The sequence below is a fragment of the Hakea prostrata genome, chromosome 5 (assembly GCF_041222555.1).
Source record: "Hakea prostrata isolate BN-2017 chromosome 5, UWA_Hpros_2, whole genome shotgun sequence".
Classification (NCBI taxonomy): Eukaryota; Viridiplantae; Streptophyta; class Magnoliopsida; order Proteales; family Proteaceae; genus Hakea; species Hakea prostrata.
Window position 1 is genome coordinate 19,597,233 of NC_142604.1, and position 15,945 is coordinate 19,613,177.

General features: G+C 37.6%; 1 protein-coding gene across 1 annotated transcript in view; it reads left to right on the top strand.

The window, feature by feature from the left end:
- The first annotated feature begins 2,798 nt into the window (after positions 1-2,798).
- The window catches only part of LOC149015633 (uncharacterized), a 101,883-nt gene continuing 88,736 nt past the window's right edge, over positions 2,799-15,945 (top strand). Inside the window, exons 1-5 of the mRNA XM_089157458.1 lie at positions 2,799-2,917; positions 3,422-3,656; positions 7,008-7,529; positions 8,686-8,784; positions 8,921-8,973. Coding sequence (XP_089013584.1) covers positions 3,456-3,656; positions 7,008-7,529; positions 8,686-8,784; positions 8,921-8,973 — 875 coding nt within the window. The 5' untranslated portion in view covers positions 2,799-2,917; positions 3,422-3,455. The remainder of the gene's footprint in view (positions 2,918-3,421; positions 3,657-7,007; positions 7,530-8,685; positions 8,785-8,920; positions 8,974-15,945) is intronic.

The following is a 15,945-nucleotide window of genomic DNA, read 5'->3' on the forward strand; positions in this document are numbered from 1 at the left end:
TCGGATATTTTCATGAATAATATTTTCTCCTTATAATTTTAAAAGAGAATTAATTTCAAATACTACAGAACTGTATTTATTTACAGTTTCAAATCTTGCAGTTTCAAATCTTGCAACTTCATGTGCATCTGCAGAATTGTATTTATTCTGATTTCAAATCTTGCAACTTCATGTGCATCTCAGAACTCGTATTCATTTACGATTTCAAATCTTTTAACTTCATGTGCATCTGTAGAACTATATTCATTTACAATTTCAAATCTTGGAACTTCAGATGCATTTAACAATCTTTGTGGTGCAAAGCTAGCAGCCACTATATACAATAAATAAAACCACAATCATTAAAGCAACATAATATCTTATTATTTGATTGATTCTTATATTCAATAAAACACATACCTTTTATCATGATGCACTTACATTTCAAGATGGACAAGGTAAACTCCATTATTTACAAAAACGTGCGAGGAGGTCGATCATTCTTTTCACTTTGGAATAGAAAACATAATGATACATAGTCTGCTGTCTTTCTTCTCAAAACGCAATACTTCGAGCGGATTCGTTCTTTGAGCGGAATCGTGCTGATAACGTTTTATAAAATAAAGAGAAAATATATTAGATACAAAGAAGAAAGACAAGATGAGTTCAATTAGAACTAATTCATTCAGTTGAGTGCATTACATATTTATAGTAGAAGGAGCATCTACTCTGATATGGAAATACAATATATGATTCTTACACACAATAAGATATTCTTGATATGGAAAGATAGATTGCCGCCCAAGATAGAAGGTGCATAGAATGGAAATATTGACTGCCAATATTGTGTAATGAGATGGTTGTGATCTTCACCAATATTGCATCATGAGGTAATTGAGATCTTCAATTGGAAGTACAATCTCTTTGGAGTAATGGACATCCATAATAAATATTATTTATAACAATATATATATATATATATATATATATATTGTTGTGGGGAACTAAGGTCCCGAGTCCCCCCCCCCTCGGGAGAGATGCACCTCCCTCGGGCTGGTGCATCTCTTCCCTCGTAAAGGGTCCCGAGCGCCTCACTCGGGACAGATGCACCCCTCTTGGTTGTCTGATTTCTTCCTTGAAGAAGGTCCCGAGGGCCTCATTCGGGAGAGACACCTCCCATGTGGGATGGCTCACCTCATCCTTGAAGAAGGTCCCGAGGGCCTCATTCGGGAGAGACACCTCCCTCTTGGGCAGGTTCATTTATTCGTTGGAGAAGTGCCACACTTGGGAAAAATGTATATCTATATCCAACTCTAGCATTTCTCAGAAGACTTTCTTGACTATGTCAAGAAGAGTTAAACACTCAGCATATCTATTCCGAGAATTGGGGAGGTGAGTCAACATAACGGCATTATCAGGTGCGACAAAGAAGGAGCCGTTATTCCACTACTCCACTCACTCCTCAACTATCGATCTGAAACTTAAGGAATCGCCGCCTCCAGGTAACTTATATATAAACCTACCTCCTATATGGAGAAAGGTAACTTCTATATAAACCTACCTCCTATATGGAGAAAGGTAACGAGAACTTTCATCTGAGTACTTACTCATTACGTTCTTGAGAACTCTCTCAAGAACCATTATTGTTGCCTAGGCTGACTTGAGCGTCGGAGGCGGTTCCCCGGCCAAAACTAGGCCGGACCGTTCTTGCTTTCTTTGTGTGTGAAGGCATCCCAGTTATTCCAACTTGGTTGGAGAGCTCTTAAGGTGATCATCTCAATATCCGGCTTCTTAAAGAAGTTCTATATATATATATATAGCATAGAAAAGGCTCTGATGCCAAATAATGTTAAACCTAAAACACAGAATATGGAAACTGGATCATACACTTTCAGCCATAATTGTTTAAGTGATTGACAAAATGCTTCCGCAGATAGTAATTAATAAACTAAATTTATTAAAGGAGAAAAAAAATCTTAAACAAAGAAAGAGATTTTCTAGTCTAGATTAAACAACTTATGCCACATCTCAATGGAGAAGATTATATATTTATAGTTAGGATAGAGACCAATAGAAACGCCTAATTGAATAAATATTTATTTACTTCTTCCAATAAAAAGTAACAGTATGAAAGTAAAGTTTTTTTTTTTTTTTAAATTTAATCACCTGGAAGTTTTATATTTTAATTTAATCACCTTTTATTTTATTTATTTATTTTAATTGCGACATGTGAGCCGCTTTAATTACATTCTAATTTCTAACAATATATTAGAAACATCCTTTTTTAAATTGAATATTTAATATATTTTTCTACCAAAAAAAGAATATTTAATATAGTTTATTTTGAATTGGAACAGAAATTGGATTTTGAATTGGAACAGAAAGGATGTATGGAAATTAAAAGGAATTCAAATGCGTAAATAAATAAATTATGTTCTAATTTTTTCAAAAATGAAAAAAGAAAAAAGAAAATAACAGTAACCAAATCTACTGTGGGATTGTTCAACGAATATTTCGTAACAGATATGAAAAAAGAGAATATTTCGTAACAGATACGAAAAAAGCGAATATTTCCCACAGATACGGCATGAGAAATGGCGTGTAATAACTGACACGTGGTTCTACGCGGAGAAAACGGGAAAAAACAAACAAACTGATAAGTGGTTAAGTGATTAAGTCCTAAGCTGTGGCGGAGCATCGTTTCAAACATCATATAAAACACGATTCAGATCCAACGGTTCATATTATTGGAACCCACGTGAACAAATTTATAATTCAAAGTTGTCCGTTTGTCTTCACTCTCACTCTTCACACTTGTTAGTTATATACTGACACTCTCCTCCTTGGACTCTAATCACCAAATTCCGATCTCAAGTGTCTCTCCATCCCCGGGGATTGAGTGAATTTTCTCCTTTTAGCCGGAGGTTCTACTTTTCAGGTAACGTTTCATTGACAATTGGCTTCTGCTTCTAATTTAGCTTAAAAGACAATTTGAACAACGTAGAATAAGAGATGAATTCATTAGAAACTAGAAAGCACTTGGATTTCAGTTCAATGATAAGAATTCTGAGTTGGGTATTTCATTTTTCTCCTCTCTTCTATCAAATACAAACTTGAAAAGAATTGGGGAAAAAAGAGAAAGAAAAGCTTGATTGATTGATTGATCCAAGTGTTTATGATGGTTCTGGGGTTTTCCTCATAAGTTGCGGATCAGAAATGGAATACCTTGAAAGTCTAAGCGGTTGAAATAATAATGAGATTCTCCTTAAAAGAAAAAAAGAAAGAAAGAAAAGTCGTGTTACACTCTAAGGAGCCTTGTTTACTTGTTCTTGTTATTGCTTTTGTTTTCTTATTTCTAACCAGTCCTGATTTCTTGGGCTACCTTTAGTTACACAAAGTTAGTTGCTGAATTGTTTGTCTTCGATCTGTTCTGTCTTTGCAGATTATCTGGAAGCCAGTGAAGAATTGATTTTATCATGATTATCTTGGATGCATTTCCTAGCTTGGTTCAGAAAAATCCCTTTATGAAACTTAACAGATGCATATTGGGTCAACATGATTCAAGTAGTTGGCGTGTCTTATATAATCGTTGCAGGCACAATGGGCTTGCATTTGGGATTCAGGCAGTTCATAATAGTGACTTTCAGTCAACTGTCAATTGTCGTCTCTCTGAAGAGGTATTATTTTTTTTCTCGTATGGGCTTATTATGGTACATATGTATGTTGATCTATGATTACCACAGTGTGTTTATCATTAGGATTCACTTGCAAGGCTTTTCAGCTGAGAAGCAGCTGGAACCTTTGGATTGGATATTGATGTAACCCCCAAATTGGGGGATCAGCTTACAGATTCAATCAATTGAATTCAGTAGTAAGAGTTAGGGTTCCTGAAACCCTGCACTTATGGTGTAGGGGCTGATTAGGGTTGTTAGGGCTTGTAGAGAAGAGAAAATAGATTCAGGTAGGGTTTAGAGGCTAGGATTTATTGAAACACATACTCAAACTTTGCTGATTATGGTCCAAGGGTTTGGTTGGTCTGATAGGGCTGAAATAGGGAAGGAAGATCACTAGGGTTGGGGGATGAGGTTGTCAAAGTTTAGGACAGATCTTATGGTTAGGTTGGTGAAGATCTAACCTTGAATTTTGGGTCTGTAGGGAAATCTGAAAATTTCAGAAAATTAAAAGAAGGTGGTATGGGAATTAAGGTTATAATTTTTAGGCTTTTGTGAAAATGATGAAGTGCCATAGGGATGGGGGAGGAGTTTTAGATAAGATGCAACAGAGGGAGAAGAAATCTAGAAACTAGGGTTAAGGATTTGGGGTAGGGAGATATGGATGCCACAAGCAAGAGAGAGAGGGTGCAAGTTAGGGTTGCAATGGGGAAAGAAGGGGGAAGGGTAGGGGCAGGGGTGGGAAACATTACTTGTTGAAGATGAGAGAGTCGAAAATTGCAGAAAAATTAGAATGCTCAAGGCTGCTGCAGGTTTCCTCCCTTGGAAACCTACGACTCCACTTGATATCTCCTTCAATCAAGTTTATTAATCATCAAAACTGATTTGTTTACAAGTGTGGGGCTATATTTATAGCCTTACATTGAAGGACTCAGCAAGGACTCTTAATTATACAAATTGCAAATGTAAAAGGACTTCTTACTTGGGACTCCTACTCCACTAAGACTCTCTCGTCTCATCCTGGAATGATATGAATTACACAAGAACAGTAGGACTAGTCTCCCAGTAGAATTTGGATTACAACTACAAGAATCTTTCTCTAAGTAGGACTCCTAACTAGGCTAGGACTCTTTAATAACTTAGCAGGAACTAATTCAATAACAAAATGAAATTAAGAACAGAGCCTAATAAAATTCTGGTTTACATAGGTCAAATTGGGTTGGGCTAGGGGTACCAAAATGATCAAAATGCTGCTATGCTGGCTGAAAATTCCTGGGCTGCTGGCATGGCCACAGGGTGCTGGCCAACTTCCCTGGTCTGGTTCACTTCAGCTCTTTTTACAAACAATAACACAACTTTTACAACTACATTATTCCTTCTTTTTTTTTTCCTTTGAATAAGTGATTTTTGTATTAGACATGGATAAGGTACAGAAGGAAGTCTCTTGAGAAACCCAACTGAAGAAAGAGACTCTTGCAAAGAGAGAACCCCCTCCCCCTAAAATCTGAGAAAGAGCCTCTAATATACTTCACATACTTTTGGGTAAGCTTCTTTAATTCTCTAGTTATTTCTATAGGTTCCCACTTCAATTGGGCATGCCCAGCTGAATATTTGTCATGTAGTCTGCTAGTTGGTTGTGTTCCCTCCACATTTGCACAAATTACTTATCATGAAGGAAGGCTGCAAGCTTCTGAATTTCCCCTCTTAGAGATTTTACTTTCCAAGACCCCTCGGTTCTCCCATTGATTATGTCAATTGCTAACTTTGAGTCTAATCTTATAGAGATGTCTAAAGATCCTTCTGACAACAGATCTGTAGTCCTTTATGAATCGCTTGCGTCTCAATTACTAGCACTGATAGTTCTTCTTCCTTTCCTGCAAAAGCCACTACTGGTGCTGCTGTTTCCCTTCTTGTCAATCCTTCATAAGTTGCTGCTGAATTTACTAAAGCCCCATCAGAATGCTATGCAACCATATCTGCAGAGGTCTAAACCAGGAGCAAGCTTGTCATTTTGTCTTCCATTCAATTGTATGCTCCATTTCTCAGTTTTGTAAGAGGCCTTAGGGTTTCCTCACTAGTAATGGGATAGCTTAAAACTTTGTCTTGTCATCAGCTATCATTCTGCAATAATCTGCTTTTTTGACCTTGACTTGTTTCTAAAAATTCTGAAATTTCTCTTATTCCAAAGGTGCTGAATGGTTGAACAAATAACCAGTTTAGCTATAAGACCTATTGTCTCCTCTGCATATGTATACGTTCACCCATAATGCAGTGGCTATGTCACCAATCCTTTTCCTCCCTCATTGTAGAGCATCTTATGGATGCTACCCCGTACCAATGAAGTGAGAAAGAACAGGTGGTCTATACTCTCTCTTCCTGCCCAACAAAGGCAACATTGTCATTGCACTGAGATATTTCTTCTAGCCAAGCTTTTCCATTTTGGTTAGACATCTGTAGAATATTTCCAAGCTGTGAATGACTGCCTTGGAATGTTATTTGTGAACCAAACCACCTTCCACGTGCCAACCTCTTGAGTTCTTGTGATGGATTCCCAAACTGATTTGGTAGTGAACTGGCCTGTAGCATTTCTTTTCCAGACCATCTTTACTCTGGTGTCAACCTCTCTCCACTTGTGGTAGCTCTTTCCATACATCTAGCAAGCATGGTGTTCGGGCTGTGCAAGTCTTGCACCCTTCGCTTCTAAGAAATTTGTCTGCCATCTTCATATATTCTTCCAGTTTGATCACTTTAATTAGTCAGCAGAAGCAATTCTATTTCTGTGCTTAACACTTTTATTTTAGATAGTAAGATCATCCAGCCATACTCTTTAACAATGTAACTTGAGCTAGATGCATCCAGCTGATCAAGCATTCTACGTGATACATATTCACAAGTTGTCTCTGTGAGGCATTGAATGATACAATATATATGATGGTAAGCAAGCATATATTCAGAATTGATTCTGCTAGGTAATTTCCTGGGGATTAACTAGTTCAGAGAAATGCGGAGTATTGGGAAGATGAGGATAATACTTCCGTAAAGAACATGACTAAGAGAACAGAGCCAGTATAGAGTGTGAACCCGGTGCTGAAGGCTTCCACACAATCAGTGTCTGAGGGGGAGGGCAATTTCCTTATGCAGTCGTACGATTCGTACCCCAGCAGTTTTTGCTAAGAGAATAGAGCCAATGTAACTAGATAATATTCTTTGCACTTGCCTAACTTGTCCTTCATGATTCACTTTTTAGTTGGTAGTGTTTCTCTGACTCTAACTACGTTCTTCATGAGAAGGACAAGAATGTATTGCTGAAAACTTAGTATGGTGTTAAGTTCCTTGTCTTCTTATGTGCTTTTGCAGGTGAGGCTGGAGAAAAAAGCAGCTTCTTGTGGCCCCATACCTGAAGGATTTAGTTGGCCTTCTCCAAATGATGAGATTCCTTTCTGGAAGAAGGACTTCCCTTCATGGGATGTAAGCAAAGAAAATACAGTTGACATAGAAAAAGATTCTGATCTCATGCACATTATTCATGTGACTGCTGAAATGGCTCCAATAGCAAAAGTTGGTGGCCTTGGAGATGTTGTAACTGGGCTTGCGCGTGCCTGCTTATCACGTGGACATAGAGTGGATATAATGCTCCCTTTCTATGAGTGCATCGATAAACAGCAGATTAATGAATTGACACTAATCACTACATACAATTCATATCATGATGGGAATTGGGTCCCTACAAATGCATACCAGGGGATAGTATCAGACATCCCTGTATTATTAATTGAGCCAAGTAATCATTTTTTTAAGGGAAAATCTGTATATGGAGGTTCCTACAATGAGCTTGAGGCGTATCTCTTTTTCAGCCGTGCTTGCCTTGAATGGATGCAGGTCTGTTGGCAAAACCTTGATTTCTTGTTTTTCTTATTTCTTAGCAACTATATTCTTTGGAATGTCAAATACAACATTTGCCAAGTTTATCTAAATAATTTTCATTCAATTTTAATAATACTCCAAAAGGGAAAGGTTCCTTTAATTACTTGTAAAGGAAAAGGAAGGGCATACCCAATATAATATTTTTCCAAGATACAGATACAAAATTCCTTACATTATGTATATTCCTCTGATTTAACCAAGATACTTAACTGAAGTCTTTTATGAAGGTTCTAACTGATCTTTAAACTTTCGTTAAAAGATCCTAGTCAATCAAATGGTCACCAATACCTGCATAAATTCTATGATTCTGCGGTGGGCTTTAATTTAATTGCCCTCCTTCCACAAAACCAGTCCGGAGCCATCTGTCACAATGTACAGCCTTTTATATTAGGACTTCTTGATCAATGTATTAATAGATCTTTAGGGCTCTAAAGCACAGAAACACTGGCCCCGATAGCGCTAGGAAGTGTATCATCATCCTTAGGGAAGATACATGCTCACAGATGACAGATGTTTTCACCAGCTTTCATAGGATTGGTTTAGAGCGGGTGAGCATCTGTACAATTATAAAGTTGCACTATTACAACCTGTTGGTTGCAGATTCAGAACTTGGAAAATGGCTTTCCTGTGAAGCAGGGGAAAAGGCCATCTACATTTATCTCTCAAAACTACACCTACTTTCCTGTTTTTTAAGGGAAAGGTATATCAATGATATGGCAATGGAAACAATTGACGCATAGATGAAAAATGAGTTTCTTTAGTAGATTTTTTTTGGATGTACTATATTTATTGGCGATAACCTTTGGAGAATTGGTGAGAAACAATATGCATAGTATAGGCCTTGCATCTAGGCTGGCCTCAATCAGAGCTAATTGAAGCTTTGAAAGGCAAGGATCCATGTAGCCAACCCCATTTGGTTGGGAAAATTCTTGTTGTCGTTGTATAAGATTGATTGGTGACTGTTTGAGATTTTTTTTTTAACTTCTGATTTACCCTATTTATCCTTGAGGGAGAGGTTGTTTGTGTTCTAGTTAGCTTCCCTTAGAACTATAACCTGGCCTCTTTTTTTTTCCTTAAAAATAACTACAACAAGGATATAATGTTGCATCAGGTGACTGGGACTCAGCCAGATATTATTAATGTTCACGAGTGGCAGACTGGTGCCTTACCTCTACTATATTGGGATATGTATCATTCTCTCTCAATCAAGGTAGATACATTATTGGTTCCAATGTCAGATTTTGGCTGCTTTCAGTTGCTTAAATAATTGCTAGGCACCTAGGCCATTTATGCATAGAGGAATCTCATATTCTTTGTATCACTTAAATTTTCACCTATTTATGCAGAAACCAAGACTACTATTAACTATCCACAACATGGAGCATCATGGTGAGTGCAGGTAAAATTTATTCTCTGCCTTGGCTCATTGCAATCATGTTTCTTCAATGTTCTTGTCATCTGGTATGGCCATATTTACCTTAACTTGATGCCTCACTCTTGGCAGAAAGAAGAACCCTATTAATGAAGAGTGGGTTGGCTTCTTAGCCCTTAGCAAAAATATTTCAACCTTCAGGTTCTCATTCAGTCTACATTTTGGAGCATCCAATGTTGAGAAATTTCTTAGAATTCAATAAGTAGGAGTCTAAGAATCTTAGTTGTTAGAATTTCAGCACTTGCAATCAGCCAAGGGACTGAAAGGAAATTCAGATTGAAAAAGAAGAATAGAAGAAGGAGATCAAGAGAAGAGGGAGAGAGCTTGCATGTGTATACTATGGCTCTCCCTTGGTACTTTATTTATAATGTAAATTCCTTTTAGTTTAGGAAAGTTCCCTAAACCAAGTCACAACAAAAAAGGAAAAATTACATATTGCGTGGAATCTCCCAAATCTACTAAAAAGGACACTATCCTAGGGAGATTACTTGTCAACCAAGCAATTAGAAAGAAAAAAAAATGATATTCTAACATTAGTCGCATGCACTTAATGCCTAATTATGTGTTGAAAACTTACCTTTGTCCTAAGAACCATGGGTTATTTGTTTTTGAAGTAGAGAAATAAGCAATACTTTTGCCATGCCACAATATTGGAACATAGAAACAAAAGTATAATTGTACATAGAGTTTTATTTAAGTTGCCCTAGGGGTATTTTATTAACTTGTACTATATTTTATTATTAATAAAGGTCAGTAGTGTCATATGGATATAAGCTTAATTCTGAAAACATCTAACATGGCATTAGAGCAGTCAATTTTTTGATGCTAACTGAAACCATGCCGTTTATATGTACCCAACTGCACTGAATAAATATTGTACAGCAATGGTATGACATACTTTGTACTGTCTAGTATACTGTATGATATCATTATGGACAATGATTCAAATGAACCATATTATCGATGCCATTCCAAATACCGGTACCATTTTACATCAAATAAATATGGAACGGTAATACTAAGATATACCTGTACCATTTAGTATTCAGTATGGTAGTGGTATGAGGTAAATGTATTTGCTATCATACCAATACTATACCAAATACCAGTACTGTACCAAATTGACACCTTTACCTGTGCCGATGCTTTCAAGTCATAACATCACCACCAGGCCCGGCCACCACTGCCTTCTCCTCTCTTTTTTTCCTCTTACAACACTACCACCCACCACCACTGCCTCTCTCTCCCTCTTCTTTTCGTCATCTCTGGTTATTATTTTTTGATCAATAGCCATGTCTGTGGTTTCTATTTGTCGTTCAAGAAAGGAGGATGTGCCTTTGACACGTGAATATCACTTCCCTTCCTTTCCCACGAACTCTATCAAGCTTATTTAGACTAATTATTTGACGTGTTCTCATTCTCGTGCGCTGTTGGTTCCTGGGTCTCTTTGGCCATCTCATTGGAAAATGTGTGAAGCCTCTTACTGTTGGTCCACTGTAGAAAATGTGAAAGACTCATGAGTGTTTAATTATGGCTATATGCCAATTCTATTCGTCCTGCATTACAGAAGGGTATCTTCTCCATGATAGTGTAGCCATCATGTGGGAGGTTGTCAAAGAAACTTACATTGAAGTGGTTAATGGTGCACAATGTTCTGAACCGGATGCAAGATATATCAGCTGCACCAATAGGACCTGTCCTTGTCCTAATATTGCAAAACTTCGCATGGATTCTAGAAGACTCTAGATTTTTATGGGTAGTTTGTCCCACTTATGATGCAGATGCTCTTACTTATCACAAATGGGAGGACAAACTCCGTGTTTATAATTTTCTAGTAGTGCTAAACTGGAGTATGATCAGATAGCCTTATGTTCTCTCCTAGGAACCCTTTTTGTCTCTTAAGGTGGCTTACGCTTATCTCAACTCTGAGAGCAGTTGTTGTACTTCAATGGTTACAGTGCATTTATGAAATGGTCCGCTTTATACACCGAGTCTGATACCCCTTTATGTGGGGCTTCTTACCCCACTCATCCAGCATGTGCGATTCAGTCTTCTAGTTCTGCCCATCAACCTCTGTATTGTGATTATTGTGGATGGGAACATCATTTCAAGGAACACTGTTGGAAATCATATGGCCTCGCGGGGGGATTTGGTTCTGGTGGTTAGGTCCTTGGGCTGCTCTTCATAGCCCATGTCTCTGACTAATACTCCTGCCAGTGCACTCAGTCTTCTGATGAGTTCCAACATCTTCAAATAATGATATCCTGACTTGTAACTTCTTCAGCACCCTCTATCATTGCTAGTGTTGTGTTGCATCTGCTGTGGTACCTTCCTTTAGCAGTTCCTCTTCATCAAGTATTTTCCTTTTCACTTGCAATAAGGCCTCAATTGATTCTTTTCATGGGATAATTGACTCCAGCACAACTGATCATTTGATTGGCTCTACTTCACTTGTTAGTTTTTGATTCCTTTATCTAGTGGTTGTGGGTTTGTGGAGTCCCAATTTTTGGCAAGGGTTAACTATACTTCTTCCTTCCTTCTACTGTTTGTTGTATATGTTCTCATCTTTTCTACTAACCTTCTGGACACTAGTAGTTTTACTCAGGGTTCAGATTATAAAATTCTCTCTTTTTTTTTTGGTCTCATTATTAAATGGGCATATAATTGGCAACAGTAGACTTGGTGGGCTTTGCTTGCTTGATAACTTTTCCTTGGTTTTGTTTAATGTTGCACTTGGCCTCTTCGTCACTGGTAGTCTCTCTGCTTTACTTTAGTGGCATCATTGTTTGGGTCACCCTGCTTTAGGAATTTTACCTATAATTTTCCAAATTTATTTGAACACTACAATTCAAATGCTGTATGGGGCCTGTTTCCATCTCTGGATTTCAATGGCTTGTGAATTTCATTGATTGTTTTGGTTGTATTATATGGATATGTTGCTTCATTAGAAGAGTGATGTGTCCCACTGCTTAAATGTTTTATAAGATTGTCCATACCCAATCTGATGCTACGATGACGATTCTTTGGTTGGGAGTACAAAATCGGTGACTTGATGAAGATTCATTGGTCTAATATGGATGGAGTATAAAGTTGGTGATTTTTAGTCTTACCTCAGTGGTCATGGTATTATACTTCAGCTGAGGTTTGTTGACATTCCTGCCTAGAATGGTGGATTTGAGGCTCTAAGCATAAGAATTGGCATCTCCTAGAGGTTGTGCTCCTTGATGTGCACTGTGTATGTACCTGCCCATTTTTGCAGTGATGCCATTCTTCTGGCTGCCTAGTTGATCAATCTGATGCCTTCTCGTATGTTGGAGCAAAGTTGCCATCTTGATCCGCTTTTCGGTTTTGCCACCTTTAGAATTCTACCCAAGGTCTTTGGGCGTGTTATCTTTGCCCAAGTTCATCATGTCTGAGGCAAGCTTGATCTAGAGGGGCTTCGGTGCATTTCTTTTTGCTTCTTTGCTACCCAGATAGGATACAAGTGTTATCACCTGAATTCACTTAAGGTGTTTGTTATAATTGATTTGGTCTTTCAAGAGCGTGTTCACCTCCTTGCCTCCACTCATCTAATAAACTTCTTCGGGGAGAATAGGTCCAGTAAAGTGGTTCATTTGTTAGTTTCTTCCATGGAGGTTCCTTTGGATTTCTTGCTTGAAAAATGATGTAATTCTCAAAGATTTCCTGACTGGGTAGGAACAACAAACTCTGGTTCAAGGGGTGTAGAAGACAAGAGTTCAGGGGGAATAATCTCAAATACCATTACAGTCTCCACTCAATTTTTTCTTTCTTTCTTCCTTCCCCCTTTTTTTTTTGGGGTGGGGGGGGGTGGGGTGGGGTTCATACTTCAAAGAAGGGAAGAAACCACTTTATGAAGCCCACCATCATCCCTCTAGAGTCTAGACTGGTTGGACTTACCATATTTGAGTCCCATAACTGTTCCTTTGCCTAGTGAGTCCAATCCTATTACTGAAACTACTAATCATTCCTCAAATTCACCAATTGCTATTCGAATGTCTCATAAGACATTCCCTCAACATACTATTTCTAATGTACTTTCATATGATTTCATATCTATTATCTTTAATCCTTTGTTTCTTCATTGTCTTCTTTTTGCATTCCTAACACTTACTAGGAGCCTCTATCCCATTCTCATTAGAATGAGGCAATGGACACAAAAATGAGAGCCCTGGGAAAGAATGAGACATGGGAAATGGTTCATCTTTGAGTAGGAAAGAAAGCAGTTGGATGCAAGGGGGTGGTGTTTCCACCACAAATACCCTTGGTCAAACTAAGAGGATATTCAAAACCCAAGAAACAACTGTCAACTGGGAATCTGGAAGTACACTTGACCCAGAAAACCAGCAACTAAACAAACTTTTGTTCTTTTGAAGAAAAAATGATGCAGCCTCGACTGGGGAGTCCCGAGTCCCAATAAGGCATACTTTCAAGATCTTCAACGAAATCAGGCTAAAAACCAGAATTCCGTTGTAGATTATAGAATGGTGTTTTGGGTATTTCCAGTTGTTGAATTTAAATGGATTGGTATGCAGGCCTTCGTGATATAGATTGAAAATTGACAAAATCTGACAGCTGGTTCGAGAGTCCTAAATTTGGTAAGAGTTTGAATCCTATTAGGACTCCTATGGTTAATGGATGTAGAGGACTTGGATGGAGCTGTAACTTGAGGAGAATGTACACCTAATATGGGGGAAGAGTTCCTTCATGTTTGAGCCAATTCCAATGGTTAGATTGGCATAGATCTAACTTGGAAATATTGGTGTCTAAGAGAATCCAAAAATTAAAGGAAAAAAAAATACAAAATAAAGGAAATAATATGGATGGAATGCTGAAGGAGGTATAGAGAAGGGCTTGAAGGGATTGGGAACCAAACAGAAAATAAATGGGTGGAAGATGGAATGGAACAGCTGCTGGTTAAACAGTCTACTTGAGGGACAAGCCTTGTGGTGCATTGATATGGAAGGGGACAAAACTAGGCATACTCCCCCCCCCCCCCCGGCACCACTTCAAAAAAAAAAAAAAAAAATAATTTTTGGTAGGAGGTAAAAAAAACCAAAAAAAAAATTAATTAATTCTCAAAAAAAAAAAAAAAAAAAAAAAAAAATTTTGTAATTTTTTTTAAAAAAAAAAAAAAAAAAAAAAATTAAAAAAAAAAACAAAAAAAAAAAGCGGGATTTTTTTTTTATTTTCTGGGTTGACAATACTAAGTGACGAAATAGGAATTGAAGTGTTGTCTTCTTCTGTGTATTATTCAGAACTTTACAATCAATATATACACAGCTACTATCTATGAAATAGGAAAGAATATCCTACCTAGAAGATTAGAATAAATGAGAAATCTACCTAGAATAGAAGATTACAATAAATGAGAAATCTACCTAGAATAGAAAATTACAATAAATGAGAAATCTACCTAGAATAGAAGATTGCAATAAATGAGTAATCTACCTAGAATAGAAGATTGCAATAAATGAGTAATTTACCTAGAATAGAAAAATACCTGTAATAGAATATTACAATCTAATCTACTTAGATTAAAGATACTAATAAAATATTATGATATGATTCTAAGATTTTCCACACTCCCCCTCAAGCTGGTGAATAGGCATTCTCCATTCCCAACTTGGATATGCATTTTTGAAAGGCTGAGCTGCTCAATCCTTTAGTAAGTACATCAGCAAGTTGACTATGTGTAGACACATACGGCGTACAAATCAGTCTGCTATCCAGCTTCTCTTTGATGAAGTGTCTGTCAATCTCAATGTGCTTGGTTTGGTTACGTTGAACAGGGTTATGTGCTATACTGATTGCTGATTTGTTGTCACAGTAGAGTCTCATTGGTCCACCCCATTCAACCTTTAGGTCTTCTAAGATAATCTTCAACCAAAGTAATTCACATATTCCTTGAGCCATTGCACGAAATTCGGCTTTTGCACTTGACCGGGCCACAACATTCTGCTTCTTGCTCCTCCATGTCACAAGATTGCCACCAAGAAAGGTGCAATATCTTGTGGTTGACCTTCTATCTACTGTTGACCTTGCATAATCAGCATCAGTGTATGCTTCTAGTATCATTCCTTTATTCCTTCTAAATAAAAGGCCTCTCCCTGGCGTCCCTTTTAAATATTGTAGCACACGGTGAGCTGCATGCAAGTGAATTTCCTTTGGACTATGCATGAATTGGCTGATTACACTAACTGCATATGCTATGTCGGGCCTTGTGTGAGACAAGTAGATTAGTCTTCCTACTAGTCTTTGATACATCTCTCGGTCCACAACATCTTCTTCTGCATTCCCAAGTTTACTGTTGGGATCTATTGGAGTGCTTGCTGGTTTACACGCGGCCATTCTTGTTTCTTTAAGGAGATCAATGATATACTTTTGTTGAGAGATGAAAATGCCTTGTTGAGAGTGAGCAACTTCAATGCCAAGGAAGTATTTTAATCTTCCTAAAGCCTTGATCTCAAATTCCTTAGCCAAGCATTGAGTCAAATTTTGTTTCTCTTTTTCTTCATTTCCTGTCACTATTATGTCATCAACATACACAAGTAGTGCCGTGACTCCCCCAGATGATGAGTGCTTGATGAACAATGTATGGTCTCCTTGACTTTGCTTGTAACCCATACTAATCATGACTTTAGTAAATTTGCCAAACCATGCCCGCGGTGACTGTTTAAGTCCATATAAGGCCTTTTTTAACTTGCATACAGTATTAGCAGCTCAATCATTCTCATAACCCGGTGGAACCTCCATGTAAATTTCTTCCTTTAGTTCACCATGCAAGAATGCATTTTTAACATCAAACTGTTGCAAGTCCCAACCATAATTTGCTGCCAAGGATAGTAAGATTTTGACAGTATTCATTTTTGCAACTGGAGCAAATGTTTCAAGGTAGTCAATCCCGTAAGTTTTGGTGTA